A 16,203-nucleotide genomic window follows, 5' to 3' on the forward strand; every position below is an offset into this window, starting at 1 on the left:
AAGTGGTGTAGAGATTGAGAATGCTCAGGTATGCATGCTGTGGAAATGATCCAGGACCTGGATCAGTGGGCCCAGGCCTCCCGTGGGGGATTTCGCAGGCCAATGGCATTGGAGGGATTGGGGTTGACGGAAGGGATTCCGAACGGAAGGAGTTCTCACATACCCGGCCCTTGGAGACACTTGGCGTAGGATCAGTGGTAGTATGCCTGGTGAAACTAGGCCAGGCATACCATAGAATCATTCAGCACAGAAGGAGACGATTTGGTCCATCCTGCCTATGCCGGCTCTTTGAAAGAGCTATCCAATTAGTCCCAGTCCCCTGCTCTTTCCCCATAGCCCTGCAAATTTCTCCTTTTCAAGTGTATATCAAACTCCCTTTTGAAAGTTACTACTTTATCTGCTTCCACCACCCTTTCGGGCAGTGCTTTCCAGATCATAACAACTCGCTACCTAAAAATATCTCTCTTCATCACCCCTCTGGTTCTTTTGCCAATCATCTTAAAACCGTGTCCTCTGGTTACCGACCCTCTTGCCAATGGAAACAGTTTCTCCTTATTTGCTCTATCCAAACCCTTCATTATTTTGGACACCTGTATTAAATCTCCCCTTAACCTTCTCTGCTCTAAGGAGAACAAGCCCAGTTTCTCTAGTCCCTCCACATAACTCAAGTCCCTCGTCCCTGGTACCATTATGGTAAATCTCTTCTACATCCTCTTCAAGGCCTTGACATCCTTCCTAAAGTGTGGAGCCTTGCTGAGATAGGTCGGTAGTGAGCCCCACTTGGGAGTCCAAACTGGATTCGTGATCTCTACCCCTGAAGAATAAGGCAGTGTTCTTTTTAAAAAAAAAAAAAATTAAATGGGGCTCCCCTTACAAAACACACGGTTGGGGGGCAATGTTTAATTTTTTGCAGGGAGCCCCAGAGACCTTTCTCCCGGCCAGCCATAATTTGCAGCCTCTTTGGTGGGCAGGTGTGCCCCCAAGTTGCACAGATGCTGCCATCAGCATAGAAATCATGGGACTGCCACCGTGACCCTGTGACATTTGGAGGGACTGGTCGGTGCCAGAGCTCCCAGGTGGTGGGCTCATCCTGGCACTTTCGCCAGGATGCGCCTCACTCCCTCTGTACATTTTCTGCCCCATAATTTTATTTTAAAAGAGAATAGAATCTTTTGTTTTAATCCTGAAATGTTTAGCAGGACCAGAATCAAGTTTGAACGGTTGAAGAAAATAATTGCTTTGGTGACAAGTATTATTTATTCCCTCCCATAAATAAAGAGGTAGGGTGGTGGTTGGAGCTTTCCTGTGGTCCAACATAGGAATATAAGACCATGAGTAGGCCATTCAGCCCCTCAAGCCTGTTCCATCATTCAGTTAGATCATGACTGATCTGTACCTCAATTCCATTTGATCCATACCACTTGATACCCTTATCCAACAAAAATCTATCAGTCTCTGCCTTGAAAATTTCAATTGACTCAGCATTCACAGCCTTTTGGGGGAAGAGTTCCAGATTTCCGCTACTCTTTGTGTGAAAAAGTGCTTTCTGATTTCCCTCCGAAATGACCTTGCTCTAATTTTAAGATTGTACCCTTTTGTTCTTGATTCCCCACCAGAGGAAATAACTTCTCTGTATCTACCCTATCAGATCTATTTATCATGTTAAACACCTCAATTAGATCTCACCTCAACATCATAAACTATGTTTATGTACCCTTGCCTCATAATTTAACCTTTTAAGCCTTGCTGTCATTCTGGTGAATCGGCACTTTAATCCCCACCAAAGCCAATAAATGTTTCCTGAGATTCGGTGCTAAAAACTGAACACCGTACTCCAGATGGGGTCTGACCAAGGCATTAGAACTGAAGCATCAACACCACAAACACAGCAGGAACATTTCCTATGTTGCTATTTCTGGTGAAATCATAAAAATGTTCCAAAAAATTTTTTATTTTTGCTTGAAATAGCAATTAGAAGAAATTGCGTTGAAGGTTTCAGGACGACCAAATGAGTAACGTAGTAAATGATGCGTTTCACTTATGGGCTGTATGTTATGCTAAACTGATACTTAATTCAAGTACGTGTATCCTATTTTCAGGCTGTCCGAAATGCTTTTAACTTACCAGAGTCTGCTTCGTGTGATGAAGCTCGGGACAAATGGCAGGACGCTCACCTCAGTAAAGATCCCAGGGACATGAATGTGGTGGATCTGAAATTTAAGGAAGAAGTGAATCAGTACAACAACCAAATCAACAAGGTCTGAAATGAGACATCTTAGGGGTTGATTTTTTTTTCCTTTGGTGAATTTTTGTTCTTGGTGGAGGCGATGGAAATCAGTGCTCAAGCGTGCTGCGCTTTCCCACTCTTTGCACCCAGTGTGGGTGTTGAGCACTCCCGGGTCGGCGATAGAATGGGTCAGATCTGGAGATTAAAACTTCATCTTCTGTATCTCAAAATGTCCACCTAACCTCAGCCGCAGAAGAGCTCCCCCTTTTTGCACCAGTGTCTTTCCTTCAGTTCCCACAACATCTATCCATGTGGCCAATTTGTGGGATTTTATTACGTGGGTCACGTAAACTCACAAACAACTGGTATGAGACTGTCCAAAGCTCATTTTTAAGTGGGGTCCTTGCAGCCAGCAGGTAGAAGAGATTGTCATCACATCTGCCTGAGCTGGATTCAAGCCAATGGTAATTGGATGGTGTTCTGACCAATAGCAGCATTTGGTTCCCATTGACTTGATTTTCCATCGGTTTGATTTGTTTCTTTCAGTCGCGATGTGTTTCTTTCAGTAGCGATCCTCTCTTGCTTTTTTTTTTGAGACAGTAATACATCCAGCTCTGACCACTTGTGATGGAAGTAAATGGCCATTCCAGCTAGAGTTGGAAACATACTTCAGTCTCATTCAGCTAACCACTGACACATTGGAGGTAGATTTTACCTTCACTCGCCTGAGCACTATTCTGGCAGAGGGACCTCCTAACCGTTGTAGAACCTGCCCGCTTTTCGTTCCATTGAAATCAATTACCTCCATTGCCTCACACAAAAAAACTATACTCCGTTGTGCTTCTCGTAATAACAGCTGGAAAAGATTGTGACACATAGCAAGATGTCAGTTGTTGTAGTGAGCACCTCTATAATGTAAATACAGCATTGAGTGACCACCAGTGACTGTTTAATCAGGGCTGCCTGTGCTGCTATCTCTATAATGTAAATGCAACATTGAGTGACCACGAATGAATGTTTAATCAGGGCTGCCTGTGCTGGTATCTCTATAATGTAAATGCAGCATTGAGTGACCACGAATGAATGTTTAAGCAGGGCTGCCTGTGCTGCTATCTCTATAATGTAAATGCAGCATTGAGTGACCATGAATGAATGTTTAATCACTTCTACAAATTAGCACATTGATAATTGGGATTTAAAATTTGATTTTAGGTATTACGTAGATGCCTGCACTTGAAAGAATGATGATGAAAAGAAATGGTGATGTAAAGGTTATCTGTACACTAATGTACATAACTGTTCAACAAAAAAAATATTGTTTTAATTTAATTTTCAATGGTTTATTTATCCTAGAATCATTGAGCTTTATAGCACAGAAGGAGACCATTTGGTCCAGTGCACCTGGGTCAGCTCTTTGAAAATGGCTCACCACCACCTTCTCAAGGGCAGTTAGGGATGGGTAATGAATGCTGGCCCTGCCAGCGATGCCCACATCCCATGAATGAATAAAAAAAGAGTTGCCCCGTTTATCTGCCCTTTCCCCATACACTTTTTTTGATTTTTTTTTTCTGTGCCATGCAGGTAAAGTAACAGGTTCTCTTTGATTAAGATAATGGATTATATTTAATCTACTGCTGACATGCATTGTGCATTTTGTTTTGACTGACAGGTGTGTATGCCCCTGGGTCTTCAGAGACGGTTTCCAGAGAATAACCTGCAACTTATGGTGCAGTCTGGTGCGAAGGGCTCAGCTGTTAATACAATGCAGGTACTTGATTCCAAAACAGTTGAGCAGTCTTATGCCATTTTTGAATGTGTGTGTCTTTTTTTTTAATATATAGACCAAAGCATAGCCTGACTAATCTAGTTTAATTTTTTTTTTGAGGAGGTAGCTAGCATGGCACATAGGGGAGTGTCTATGGAAGTTGTCTACATTGGCATCCAGAAGGCATTTGATAAGGTTCCGTGCAGATGATTATTAGCGAAAATGAGAGCATTGGAGAAAATTGGAGGTAACCTTGTGATATGGGTTGGTAATTGGTTGAGAGGTAGGAGACAGAAAATAGGGATAAAGGGTTTGCTCTCTGATTGGTAGGATGTGGTAAGTGGTGTTCCCCAGGGATCTGTACTGGGGCCTCCGCTTTTAACCAATACAGTATATGGATGACTTAGATGGAGGAATAGAGTTTTATATCCATGTTTGCAGAAGATGCTAAATCAGGAGGCACAGTAAGTTGTGTAGATGGGACAGGAGGTTGCAAAAGGGTAAAACTATAGCAGATGGAGTTCAATGTGGAGAAGTGTGAGGTCATCCAGTTTGGATCTGAGAAAGACAAATCAGAATGTTTTTTTTAAAAAAGAGTGAGAGACTAGAAGCTGTGGAGGATCAAAAGGATTTAGGTGTCTATGTGCACAAATCACAATGCCCAATCTCACTTCACTTGGAACCCTTAAAGCCAGCAGAGAGAAATTAAAAAAGAAGAAAGAAAGATTGTATTTATGTAATGTCTTTCATGACCTCAGGACGTCCCAAAACGCTTTATAGCCAATGGATTGTAGTCACTGTTGTAACTTAGGAAAAGCGGAAGCAAATTCGTGTGACTTTATCTTGTCATTCTGAGCTAGATTAAAACCCGGCACAGTATTGTGCTACCTAGCCTCTTTGTTTCTGTGATTTCAATTCTGCCTGATAACCCATTTCAGAAATATTTGAAATGGTTAAACATTTTTAATTTGTAATGTTCTGTGAATCAACTGAATCTGTGTTTACTGTGGTAAAAATGATTTCAAGAGTAAACGGGATGATTTTTTTTGTTTTCAGATTTCGTGTCTTCTTGGTCAAATTGAGCTGGAAGGACGGCGACCTCCACTGATGCCTTCTGGAAAATCTTTGCCCTGTTTCCAGCCTTATGACTTCACTCCGAGATCTGGCGGTTTTGTAACTGGCCGATTCCTCACTGGTATCAGCCCTCCGGTAAAAAAAAATTACACACGCACTCACACAAACACTTATGTAGTCAGCTGAGTGGGGGTTGGGGGTTCAAGTCCTACACCAGAGACTTGAGCACAAAATCTAGGCAGTAATACGAAGAAGAGATGGGATGTTCTCTCCCGTGTCCTGGCCAATATTTATCCCTCAACCAACATCACTAAAAACAGCTAATCTGGTCATTATCACATTGCTGTTTATGGGACCTTGCAGTGCACAAATTGGCTGCCACGTTTCCTACATTACAACAGTGAGTACACTTCAAAAGTACTTGACTGGCTGTAAAGCGCTTTGGAGCATCCTGAGGTCGTGAATGGAGCTATATAAATGCAAGTCTTTCGTACTTACTAGTTGATGACACAGGAAGCTCTTGGTTAGCAATAGCAGTTTTTAAAAGTTTATAAAGTGCAGCCAGTGCAAAGCCGAAGCAGTGTGAAGCCACATCCTCGAAGCAGTCTCAGCGGCTGACTAAATTCAACTTGGTCCATCTCGCGCTCCAGATTTTGCAAAACCACTTCTCCTTGACCCGCAATGTGTAGTATGTGAATAAACTGGTCTGTTGGAATGTCCAGGTCAGATGATCTCACACTTCCCTACATTGAGCTCCATCTGCCACAGATTTACCCACTCCGTCTACGTCCTTTTGTAACTTCCTGCTCCCATCTACACAACTTGCTGTGCCTCCTAACTTCGATTTGGGAGAGGAGGAGAGGGAGAGGCAGCATTGAAGCAGTAATAAAATGACGGCAAACCTGATCGCAGTGACTAAAGAATTTTGTATTGCTGAATTTTAGAAAAGAGTAGCTGGAGAATTACTACAAATAGTTGGAAGAATCTTGTGACATGGATTCTGACAAAAAAATACCTTTTTGGTTCTGTGAGTTCAAAGTGATGTCTAAGTGCATGTTGTTTGCCATCATGAAAATATGAACGGTATTCATTTCTAAATGTTGCTTTCTTGTACTCCAGGAGTTTTTCTTTCACTGTATGGCTGGCAGAGAAGGTCTGGTGGACACGGCTGTAAAGACCAGTCGTTCGGGGTATCTCCAAAGGTAAGAAATTATTTAAACTTTAAATGCAAAAACTTATATTTACTTCTGTTTTTTTTTAAAAAAAAGCCATTCTCCTTTTGTTGTCCTTTTCCTCCCTAACAACAGTACTATGCCAGTCAGTTATTGTAAGGGTGGGTAACAGAGAGAGTGCAGTTTGTTTTGTAGATTTCTCAGTGGTATTATAGAAGACTCTCATTATTAAGTAGCTGTGATACAACTCAAGTGGAGCAGGTTGGTGAAATGGAATGTTGGCCTAGTAGACACAGTGTTCGAGCAACAGAATACAAGAAAAGGAAAGACAATTACCTCGTTCTTTCCTCGGGTAGTGGTTAGTAACCATGTGGATCCGCGTCCTGAACCTCTTCAAGAATTCAACAGTTTAAACACACTGTCTTATAGTAAGCCTGTCACGTACGCTTGGGTGGGTTGTCTACAGCTGCCAGTCTTTAGCTCACTTATTCTCACCTGGGTCTCCCTTTTCAGTGTCCAAACCCTCTCAAAGACTTGTTTCTCATTCTTGAAGTGTAGTCACCGTTGCAATGTAGGAAACGCGGCAGCCAATTTTGTGCACAGCAAGGTCCCACAAACAGCAATGTGATGACCAGATAATCCGTTTTTTAGTGATGTTGGTTGAAAGATAAATATTGGCCAGGACACCGTGGAGAATTCCTCTGCTCTTCGAAATAGTACCGTGGGATCTTTTACGCCCACCTGAGAGGGCAGAGGTTTAACGTTTCATCCGAAAGATGGCACCTACCACAGTGCAGCACTCCCTCAGTACTGCACTGAAGTATCAGCCTAGATTTTGTGCTCCACTCTCTGGAGTGGGACTTGAACCCACAACCTTCTGACTCAGAAGCGAGAGTGCGACCGACTGAGCCATGGCTGACGTAGATAAGGATTAAATCAAAGGAGAAATAAAATTATACTTCTGACTCTATTTGAATTTTATTTTAGATGTATTATAAAACATTTAGAAGGGCTGGTGGTACAGTATGACCTGACAGTACGTGACAGCGATGGCAGTGTTGTACAGTTCATGTATGGCGAGGATGGGTTGGATATTCCAAAGACTCAGTTCCTGCAGCCAGGGCAGTTTCCCTTTATTGCTGATAACTATGAGGTGAGTTGTCTTTTAACTTCTTTGAATTATTGAAAGTATATCTGCATTGTGTCCTTAAAATGTTCCAGACCAGTTTATGCAAGCAATTCAAGACAATTCCTCATTCTTTTTGGCAGATTTACTTAGTAGGCAAAAACAGACAAAAAGGCTGCCAGACAAAAGGGTGAAAATGACTGTTTGGCGAACCCTTAATGTGCTTGTTCCAGATACTCTTCTCTTATTTTAATGGTGTTTATTTTAAATGGTTTAGTAGAGAGAGGAATTCAGTGCAAGCGTTCATATGGTAGCATTAATTCATCATGATCCCATACATAGGCTAAGTAGAAGTCAAAGGAGAACTCTTCCCCTGGGCTGCAATGGATAAAGACATTGCCCAGCGCGGTACTGAGTCACGGCGGACCGGAAAAGACCCTCAGGTCGATCCAGCCTGTCCCGTACAGCCCAGGGAGCTCCCGGGTTTGAGTGTTGGCCTGTGTGGAGTACGCTGATGTCAAGTAGAGGGGCTACTGCAGTGATCATTGTATACCTGGGTTAGGGAAGAGACAAAAAGAAAATGGAAAGATCCTGACATCTGTGAGCCCTGCTGGAGAGTGACTGTTTGTAGACATTGGATGAGGACATAGGAACAAGGGTAGGCCATTCAGCCCCTCAATCCTGCTCTGCCGTTCACTGAGATCATGGCTGATCTGGATCACTTCTGACCTGTATCTTAACTCCATGTACCTGCCTTGGTTTCGTAACCCCTAGTACCCTTGCCTAACAAAAATCAATCTCAGTTTTGAAATTTTCAATTGACCCCAAGTCTCAATAGCTTTTTGAGGGGGGACAGGCTTATGCTCAGCTGTGATATCCCTCATGATAAAATAGCCTTTCTAACGCTGACAGTCTAGACTCCCATATAAGGAATGGCTACCCAGGGAAAGGTACTGGAGTCCGTTGGTTATCGGTGGAGCCGTCCTGCAGGTTCTGAGTTGCACCTTCAAGAGATGAAGGGAGAAAATTGGGTTGGGGGAGGAAGAAACAGGATTGTAAATTAAACAGCAAAAAAAAAATTGATCATAATCAAATTCTTAAGCAAATTTGATGCAACTGTATCTGTTGCACTTGTTAGGTCATCAGAAAGTCGAAGCACTTGGAGGAGGTGTTGAGTAAAATGGATTCAGAGGCTGCAAACAAGTGCCATAAAGCAATAAAGAAATGGAAGGCAAAGCACCCAGCTCCCTTCCCTCGTCTTGGCGCATTCCTGCTGTATTCACAGAAGAAGTTCGGTAAGATCAAGGCGATGAACCCAGAGGGAGAGATGATAAACACCAGGGACCCTGCAACCCAGCAAGTGAGTGCGCGATATGAATAAGGAGTCCACTCTTCTACAGAAAGAGCACGAAGAGGCTTTTTATCCTGTCAAATTTTGTTTGATAATTGCTCCTGCGAAGCGCCTAGGGACGTTTTAACTACCGTAAAGGCGCTACATAAATGCAAGTTGTTGTCAAGCTTCTCTTACCAGAGTCCGTGTACGATTATTCCATCATGAGCTTCTTCCCCCACCTTTTAGGTAAATTTTACGATTTAGCACTCTTAGCGCAGAGGTTCACGTGAGGGAATTTGGGCGCGGAGACTGATTTGTGGTCCGTTTGAATGAGCTCATCAGTTTACAGGCAGCTTTGTGCTATAAACTTTGATCTGGAGCTTGGTTGACACTTGTCGAACTCATTCCATGCAGGACCCTGGCAGCGTTCTCAACTTATCACTTTTTGGGTTGGATTTGAATCGACCCAAAGATGAAAGGGCAGCGTTCAAAGAATCAGAGAAATTTCAGCACAGAAGGAGCCCATTGAGCTGCCCTGTTTGCGCTAGCTTCACATTGGAGCTACCCACACTAATCTAATTTTCCTGCACTTTCCCCATACCTACTCTTCAATATTTTTCTTTTTCTATCTTAAAGTCATGGTTGATGCAGCTTCGGTTGCCACTTGTGGTAATGCATCGTATATCCTAATAACCCTTGTGTGAAAGAATCCCTTATAATCTCCCCTTATACCTCCGGTACAAATTCTAAATTTGTGGCCCATTTTGTTAACCAGTAGAAATAATTTTTCACTCTTTACCTGCTCAAGTCTTTTTAAAATTGTGAACACAACAACAACTTGCACCTTTTAATGTAGGAAAACATCCCAAGGCGCTTCATAGGAGCATAATCAGACAAAAATTGACACCAAGCCAAAGGAGATATTAGGACAGGTGACCAAGAGCTTGGTCAAAGAGAGAGGTTTTAAGGAGGGTTTTAAAGGAAGAGAGAGGTGGGAGGGGCTTAGGGAGGGAATTTCAGAGTTTAGGGCCGAGGCAGCTGAAGGCCTTGATGTCAACGGTGGGGCGAAGGAAATGGGGGAGGCACAAAGAGTTGGAGGAATGCAGAGTTCTTGGAGGATCGTAGGGCTGGAGGAGGTTACAGAGATGGGGATTGTGGTCACAGTAACTGCTGCACTGAGTACAGGAATGTTTAAACCTGCTGCACCAACCAGGGGAACACTAAAATGGCTTTTTTTTTTGTTGTCCTCAGTTACTGGAGATTTGGTACTCGCTGGACGAAAAGAGCAAATATAAATATTTGAAGAAGGCCGCTCACTGTCCCGACCCTTGCTTTTCAGTTTTTCGTCCGGATATTTATTTTGGCTCAGTTTCGGAAAACTTTAGCGATATTGTGGATAAATACTTCATTGACCAGGAGGGCAAAGGAACCAACAGCTACAGCAAGTCGGAGCTATCACTGGATTGGTATTTATCAAGTACCTTATCTGATGTTTCTTTATTTAGCTTGTCTCACAAAAATACAAAAAAAAGGCAAAACGTTACGTTGGAACCTGGGGAGGGGAGGGGATGGCATTTAGAAATAAATTCCGCAATGGGCAAGAGTTAGTTGTCAATCCGAAGGGAATAATTTTTTTTGAAAAATTGATAACTAATTAGAATAGTTATAATTAATTTGGTTAATGAGTGGTTTTATAGTAGTGCATCTTCATGTTGGGTAGGCCCTCAACATTCACGTTACCTTGGGTCAAGCACAGCAGCACATGCTGAGCCCACTCGTATACTATCAGGAATGGGGTATTGGGGTAGGAGGGCGCACAGAGAAGATTTGGTAAGAAATCCGGGGTTATGTCATCTCTGCGTAGGTTTGGTTGCAAAAATTATATAGTTGGTGAAGAAGCAGAGACTCTTTACTCTTCGTTTTGCTGTTGGAAGATTTAAAAAGTAATGGTTTTCTTAAAAAAATTAATTATTGTAAAATGCCTTTGTGCCGTCGGAAGTTAGATGCAGACAATTGGAATTCTGTGGCTTTTTATATCATTCTGTGGGTCATTATCATTTATCTTCTATGCATTGTGGTAAACCAAAACTTTAATCTGTGCCTACACGCAACAGTGGTTTAGCTCTCCATGCCTGCCGATTCAGAGGTGCTGGCGGTTGCTGTGAAGTCAGATGATTCGCTGCTTGTGGTCCGTTTGTTACTGTTGGCAACGACCGCAGTCATTTGCACTCACTATTTGTGCAGTCTGCAGTCACTTGAGGTCACTGTTGGCACAGTCTGCAGTCCTTTACGGTTGCTGGTAGTGCAATTGTTGATATCATATCTGTAGTCGCTTCCTATCATTGCTAGCACAGTACTCAGTTGCTTTTGCACAATCTGCAGTCATTTCAGAGACTGCTAATATATTCCAATTTTATTGCTAATGCATTTTGGTTTAGTTGCTAGTGGAGTCCATAGTTGTTGCTAGCACAACCCGGTTTCACCGGTAGCACCGTCTGTGCTTGGCACTAGTCCAGTTCGGTTTCACCGGAGAGCAGTCTGCGGCCACTGCTAGTCCAGTCTGGTTTCACCGGGTAGTGCCATCTTTACTTGGTGCTAGTCCAGTCTGGTTTCACCGGGTAGTGCCATCTTTACTTGGTGCTAGTCCAGTCTGGTTTCACTGGTCGCAAAGTTGATGGTCGTTGCTAGCAAATCCAGTTTCACCGGTAATGGAGTCCATGGTCACTGCTAGAACAGTCTGATTTCACCTGTAGTGGAGTTTGTGGTCACTGCCAGCACAGAACGGTGTTACCAGTAGTGGAGTCCAGTTTCACCGGTAGCACAGGTCCACAGTCACTGTTAGCACAGTCCAGTTTCATCGGTAACACAGACTGCGGTCGCCTCTAGCAGAGGGCACTTTCACCGGAAGTAGAATCTGCATTCACTGCTAGTACAGTCTGGTTTCACCTGTTGCGCAGTGCACATTCACTGCTAGTGCCGTCTGGTTTCACCTGTAGCGCAGTGCGCATTCACTGCTAGTGCCGTCTAGTTTCACCTGTAGCGCAGTGCGCATTCACTGCTAGTACAGTCCGGTTTCACCTGTTGCGCAGTGCGCATTCACTGCTAGTACAGTCTGGTTTCACCTGTTGCGCAGTGCGCATTCACCGCTAGTACAGTCTGGTTTCACCTGTAGCGCAGTGCGCATTCACTGCTAGTACAGTCTGGTTTCACCTGTAGCGCAGTGCGCATTCACTGCTAGTACAGTCTGGTTTCACCTGTAGCGCAGTGCGCATTCACTGCTAGTACAGTCTGGGTTTCACCTGTTGCGCAGTGCACATTCACTGCTAGTACAGTCTGGGTTTTACCTGTAGCGCAGTGCGCATTCACTGCTAGTACAGTCTGGGTTTTACCTGTAGCGCAGTGCGCATTCACTGCTAGTACAGTCCGGTTTTACCTGTAGCGCAGTGCGCATTCACTGCTAGTACAGTCCGGTTTCACCTGTTGCGCAGTGCACATTCACTGCTAGTACAGTCCGGTTTCACCTGTTGCGCAGTGCGCATTCACTGCTAGTACAGTCCTGTTTCACCTGTAGCGCAGTGCGCATTCACTGCTAGTACAGTCTGGTTTCACCTGTTGCGCAGTGTGCATTCACTGCTAGTACAGTCTGGGTTTCACCTGTTGCGCAGTTTGCATTCACTGCTAGTACAGTCTGGTTTCACCTGTAGCGCAGTGCGCATTCACTGCTAGTACAGTCCGGTTTCACCTGTAGCGCAGTTTGCATTCACTGCTAGTACAGTCTGGTTTCACCTGTTGCGCAGTTTGCATTCACTGCTAGTACAGTCTGGTTTCACCTGTTGCGCAGTGCGCATTCACTGCTAGTACAGTCTGGTTTCACCTGTTGCGCAGTGCGCATTCACTGCTAGTACAGTCTGGTTTCACCTGTTGCGCAGTGCGCATTCACTGCTAGTACAGTCTGGTTTCACCTGTTGCGCAGTGCGCATTCACTGCTAGTACAGTCTGGTTTCACCTGTTGCGCAGTGCGCATTCACTGCTAGTACAGTCTGGATTTCACCTGTTGCGCAGTGCGCATTCACTGCTAGTACAGTCTGGTTTCACCTGTTGCGCAGTGCGCATTCACTGCTAGTACAGTCTGGTTTCACCTGTTGCGCAGTGCGCATTCACTGCAAGTACAGTCTGGTTTCACCTGTTGCGCAGTGCGCATTCACCGCTAGTACAGTCTGGTTTCACCTGTTGCGCATTCACTGCTAGTACAGTCTGGTTTCACCTGTTACGCAGTGTGCATTCACTGCTAGTACAGTCTGGGTTTCACCTGTAGCGCAGTTTGCATTCACTGCTAGTACAGTCTGGTTTCACCTGTTGCACAGTTTGCATTCACTGCTAGTACAGTCTGGTTTCACCTGTTGCGCAGTGCGCATTCACTGCTAGTACAGTCTGGTTTCACCTGTTGCGCAGTGCGCATTCACTGCTAGTACAGTCTGGTTTCACCTGTTGCGCAGTGCGCATTCACCGCTAGTACAGTCTGGTTTCACCTGTTGCGCACTGCGCATTCACTGCTAGTACAGTCTGGTTTCACCTGTTGCGCAGTGTGCATTCACTGCTAGTACATTCTGGGTTTCACCTGTAGCGCAGTTTGCATTCACTGCTAGTACAGTCTGGTTTCACTTGTTGCGCAGTGCGCAGTCACCGCTAGTACAGTCTGGTTTCACCTGTAGCGCAGTGCGCATTCACTGCTAGTACAGTCCGGTTTCACCTGTAGCGCAGTTTGCATTCACTGCTAGTACAGTCTGGTTTCACCTGTTGCGCAGTTTGCATTCACTGCTAGTACAGTCTGGTTTCACCTGTTGCGCAGTGCGCATTCACTGCTAGTACAGTCTGGTTTCACCTGTTGCGCAGTGCACATTCACTGCTAGTACAGTCTGGTTTCACCTGTTGCGCAGTGCGCATTCACTGCTAGTACAGTCTGGTTTCACCTGTTGCGCAGTGCGCATTCACTGCTAGTACAGTCTGGTTTCACCTGTTGCGCAGTGCGCATTCACTGCTAGTACAGTCCGGTTTCACCTGTAGCGCAGTTTGCATTCACTGCTAGTACAGTCTGGTTTCACCTGTAGTGGAGTCCACAGCCACTGCAAGTGTAATCTGTTAGCACAGTTGTGAAGCGCAGAGATCAGAACATTCTGAAATTGTCTTCTGCTGTGAAAATGTCCTCTGGAGATCTTCCCTCCACGGCCTCCAACCTCATAGTCCCCCAACTCCGCACTGCCCGCTATCCTCAGCAACAGAACAATTGGTGCCTCGGAGAATCTTTTAAAAAGTTACGAGTTTGCCCTCCTTAAGTCCTATTTAATACGTTGGAAAGAATGTTATTTTGGCCTGCCCATATGACACTTAAATCACGTTGCACAGATAAAAAAAAAATCTTAATAGGGCTGGATTTTCCTGTTCCTATGCTTGGGCCTATTGCATTACCCGGGGCACAGCGAATACGGGGTCCATTGGGACTGTGCTCATCCTGCTCGATTTTCTGGTACTTGCTCCTTCCTGCTAATCCCAATAGCCCCAAGTGTAGGATGAGGAAAATCCACTCTGATTATAGTGAGTTGAAAACTTGACTGGACCTTCCTCTCCCTTTCCTTAGTTTAAAGGAGCTGCTGAGTCTAAAGTGGCAGCGATCTCTGTGTGAACCAGGAGAGGCCGTCGGGCTCCTTGCAGCGCAAAGTATTGGAGAGCCATCAACACAGATGACACTGAACACGTTCCATTTTGCTGGCAGAGGAGACATGAACGTCACCCTGGGAATCCCTAGGTAAGAGAATTGCCCCCACCCCACTCCTCACCTTTTTTGTTGTGAATTTTGTGTCCATCAAGGTGAAAGAAAGAAAGAACTTGCCTTTATACATCTCCTTTCACAACCTCAGGACAGTCCAAAGCGCTTAGGCTTAGTCACTGTTGTAATGTAGAAAACACTGCAGCCAATATGTGCACAGCAAGATCCCACAAACAGCAATGTAATCATGACCAGATCATCTGTTTTTTTTCTCATGTTAGTTGAGGGATAAATATTGGCCAGGACACCGGGGGAGCCCCCCTGTTCTTCTTTGAAATAGTGCCGTGGGTTCTTTTACGTCCACCTGAGGGGGCAGACGGGGCCTCAGTTTAAAGTGTCACCTGAAAGACGGCACCGCCCAAATGACAAATGACCTCCCAAATGGTGCAAGGCAAAAGGGGGTGGTAATGGGAGATACCACCCATTACCACTCCCATACTTCTCCCATTATCAGCCCCGTTTGCCTTGCTGCATCTTCCCTTTTGTCATTTAATCCACTATATCACAGACCTTCCCCTTTGTTCTTTCCTCCCCTCTTCTTTTTCCCTTGCTCTGTGCTTGCTTATAAACTGTTAAATCTCTAACTTCTTGCAGTCTGATGAGTGGTCATCGACCTGTAACGTTAACTATGTTTCTCACTCCACAGCATATGCCTGACCTGTTGAGTATTTCCAGCATTTTCTGTTTTTATTTCCAGCATCGGTGGGTAGTTTGCTTTTCTACAAGTAAATAACAGCTTGTTGATGTTCAGTTACCTTTTGTGTACTTAAGCCCATCTAATCCCCTCTAAGTGGTGTGGGGTTACAGTTTGTACTGGGCACTGACTGCAATTTAAATAAAACTAGTTGCATTGCATGCAGTCTTGATCTACAACATTTTTATTATATAGTACAGTACTGTAATAGCACTACCATGTTATACCGGCCATTGTGTATAGCGGGCAAATCGCGTTCGCACGATCGTGCCCACTATAAGCGGTGGGGACTGTAATACAGGGGTATTACTTCGGCTATTGTCCAGTCCCACGGCACAATTTACATCTTTAAGGAGGATGGTAAAATTCTGGCCGGAATCTCTGCTATCTCCTATCTGACTCCTTTTGATAGCCTAAGATGCACCCTGAGTTATGCTAACTTTTTCATATTCCCTTTCAGCCCTTCTAATTTTCATTTTCTATATTTCAATTAGCCCTAACTATATCCTTTTATGTTTCAGTTTAGATTTAACCCCCCTCTCTTTATCTGCAAAATTTTATACTTTGAAGGATCCCCTTTCACCTTGTAGGAATATATTTATTTTGTACTCTATACATCTCATATTTGAAGATGTGGGTAGCCGTGCGTTGTAGCTTCTAACTAAATTGGTGCTTCATTCTAAGCTACGCTTGCTGCTGCTCCTGGTATGCCTTCTGCACTCCACATAGAACCAGGGTTGGTCCCCTGACTTGATTGTAATGGAGGAGTGAGGGATGTGTCGGGCCACGAGGTTACAGATTATGGTACACAATTCTGCTGCTGATGGTGGCTGACAATGCCTCATAGAATCATAGAAAATTTATGGCACAGAAGGAGACCATTCAGCCCATCATCTACACACCGGCCGAAAATGAGCCACCCAGCCTAATCCCACTTTCCAGCACTTGGTCCGTAGCCCTGTAGGTTACAGCACTTCAGGTGCACATC

The 16,203-nt window shown here is 44.4% G+C and overlaps 1 protein-coding gene and 1 long non-coding RNA gene across 2 annotated transcripts in view; one reads left to right on the forward strand and one right to left on the reverse strand.

Moving 5' to 3' along the window:
- The window catches only part of polr1a (RNA polymerase I subunit A), a 132,660-nt gene that overhangs the window by 57,622 nt on the left and 58,835 nt on the right, over positions 1–16,203 (forward strand). Inside the window, exons 18-25 of the mRNA XM_067982355.1 lie at positions 2,100–2,258; positions 3,897–3,995; positions 5,049–5,201; positions 6,186–6,268; positions 7,226–7,391; positions 8,503–8,724; positions 9,949–10,163; positions 14,333–14,500. Coding sequence (XP_067838456.1) covers positions 2,100–2,258; positions 3,897–3,995; positions 5,049–5,201; positions 6,186–6,268; positions 7,226–7,391; positions 8,503–8,724; positions 9,949–10,163; positions 14,333–14,500 — 1,265 coding nt within the window. The remainder of the gene's footprint in view (positions 1–2,099; positions 2,259–3,896; positions 3,996–5,048; positions 5,202–6,185; positions 6,269–7,225; positions 7,392–8,502; positions 8,725–9,948; positions 10,164–14,332; positions 14,501–16,203) is intronic.
- LOC137320685 (uncharacterized) overlaps positions 2,132–16,203 on the reverse strand; it is a 36,625-nt gene continuing 22,553 nt past the window's right edge. The window contains exon 3 of the long non-coding RNA XR_010962613.1: positions 2,132–2,210. This is a non-coding gene — a long non-coding RNA (uncharacterized lncRNA). The remainder of the gene's footprint in view (positions 2,211–16,203) is intronic.

Source organism: Heptranchias perlo, chromosome 1 (assembly GCF_035084215.1).
Source record: "Heptranchias perlo isolate sHepPer1 chromosome 1, sHepPer1.hap1, whole genome shotgun sequence".
In the NCBI taxonomy this organism is placed as follows: Eukaryota; Metazoa; Chordata; class Chondrichthyes; order Hexanchiformes; family Hexanchidae; genus Heptranchias; species Heptranchias perlo.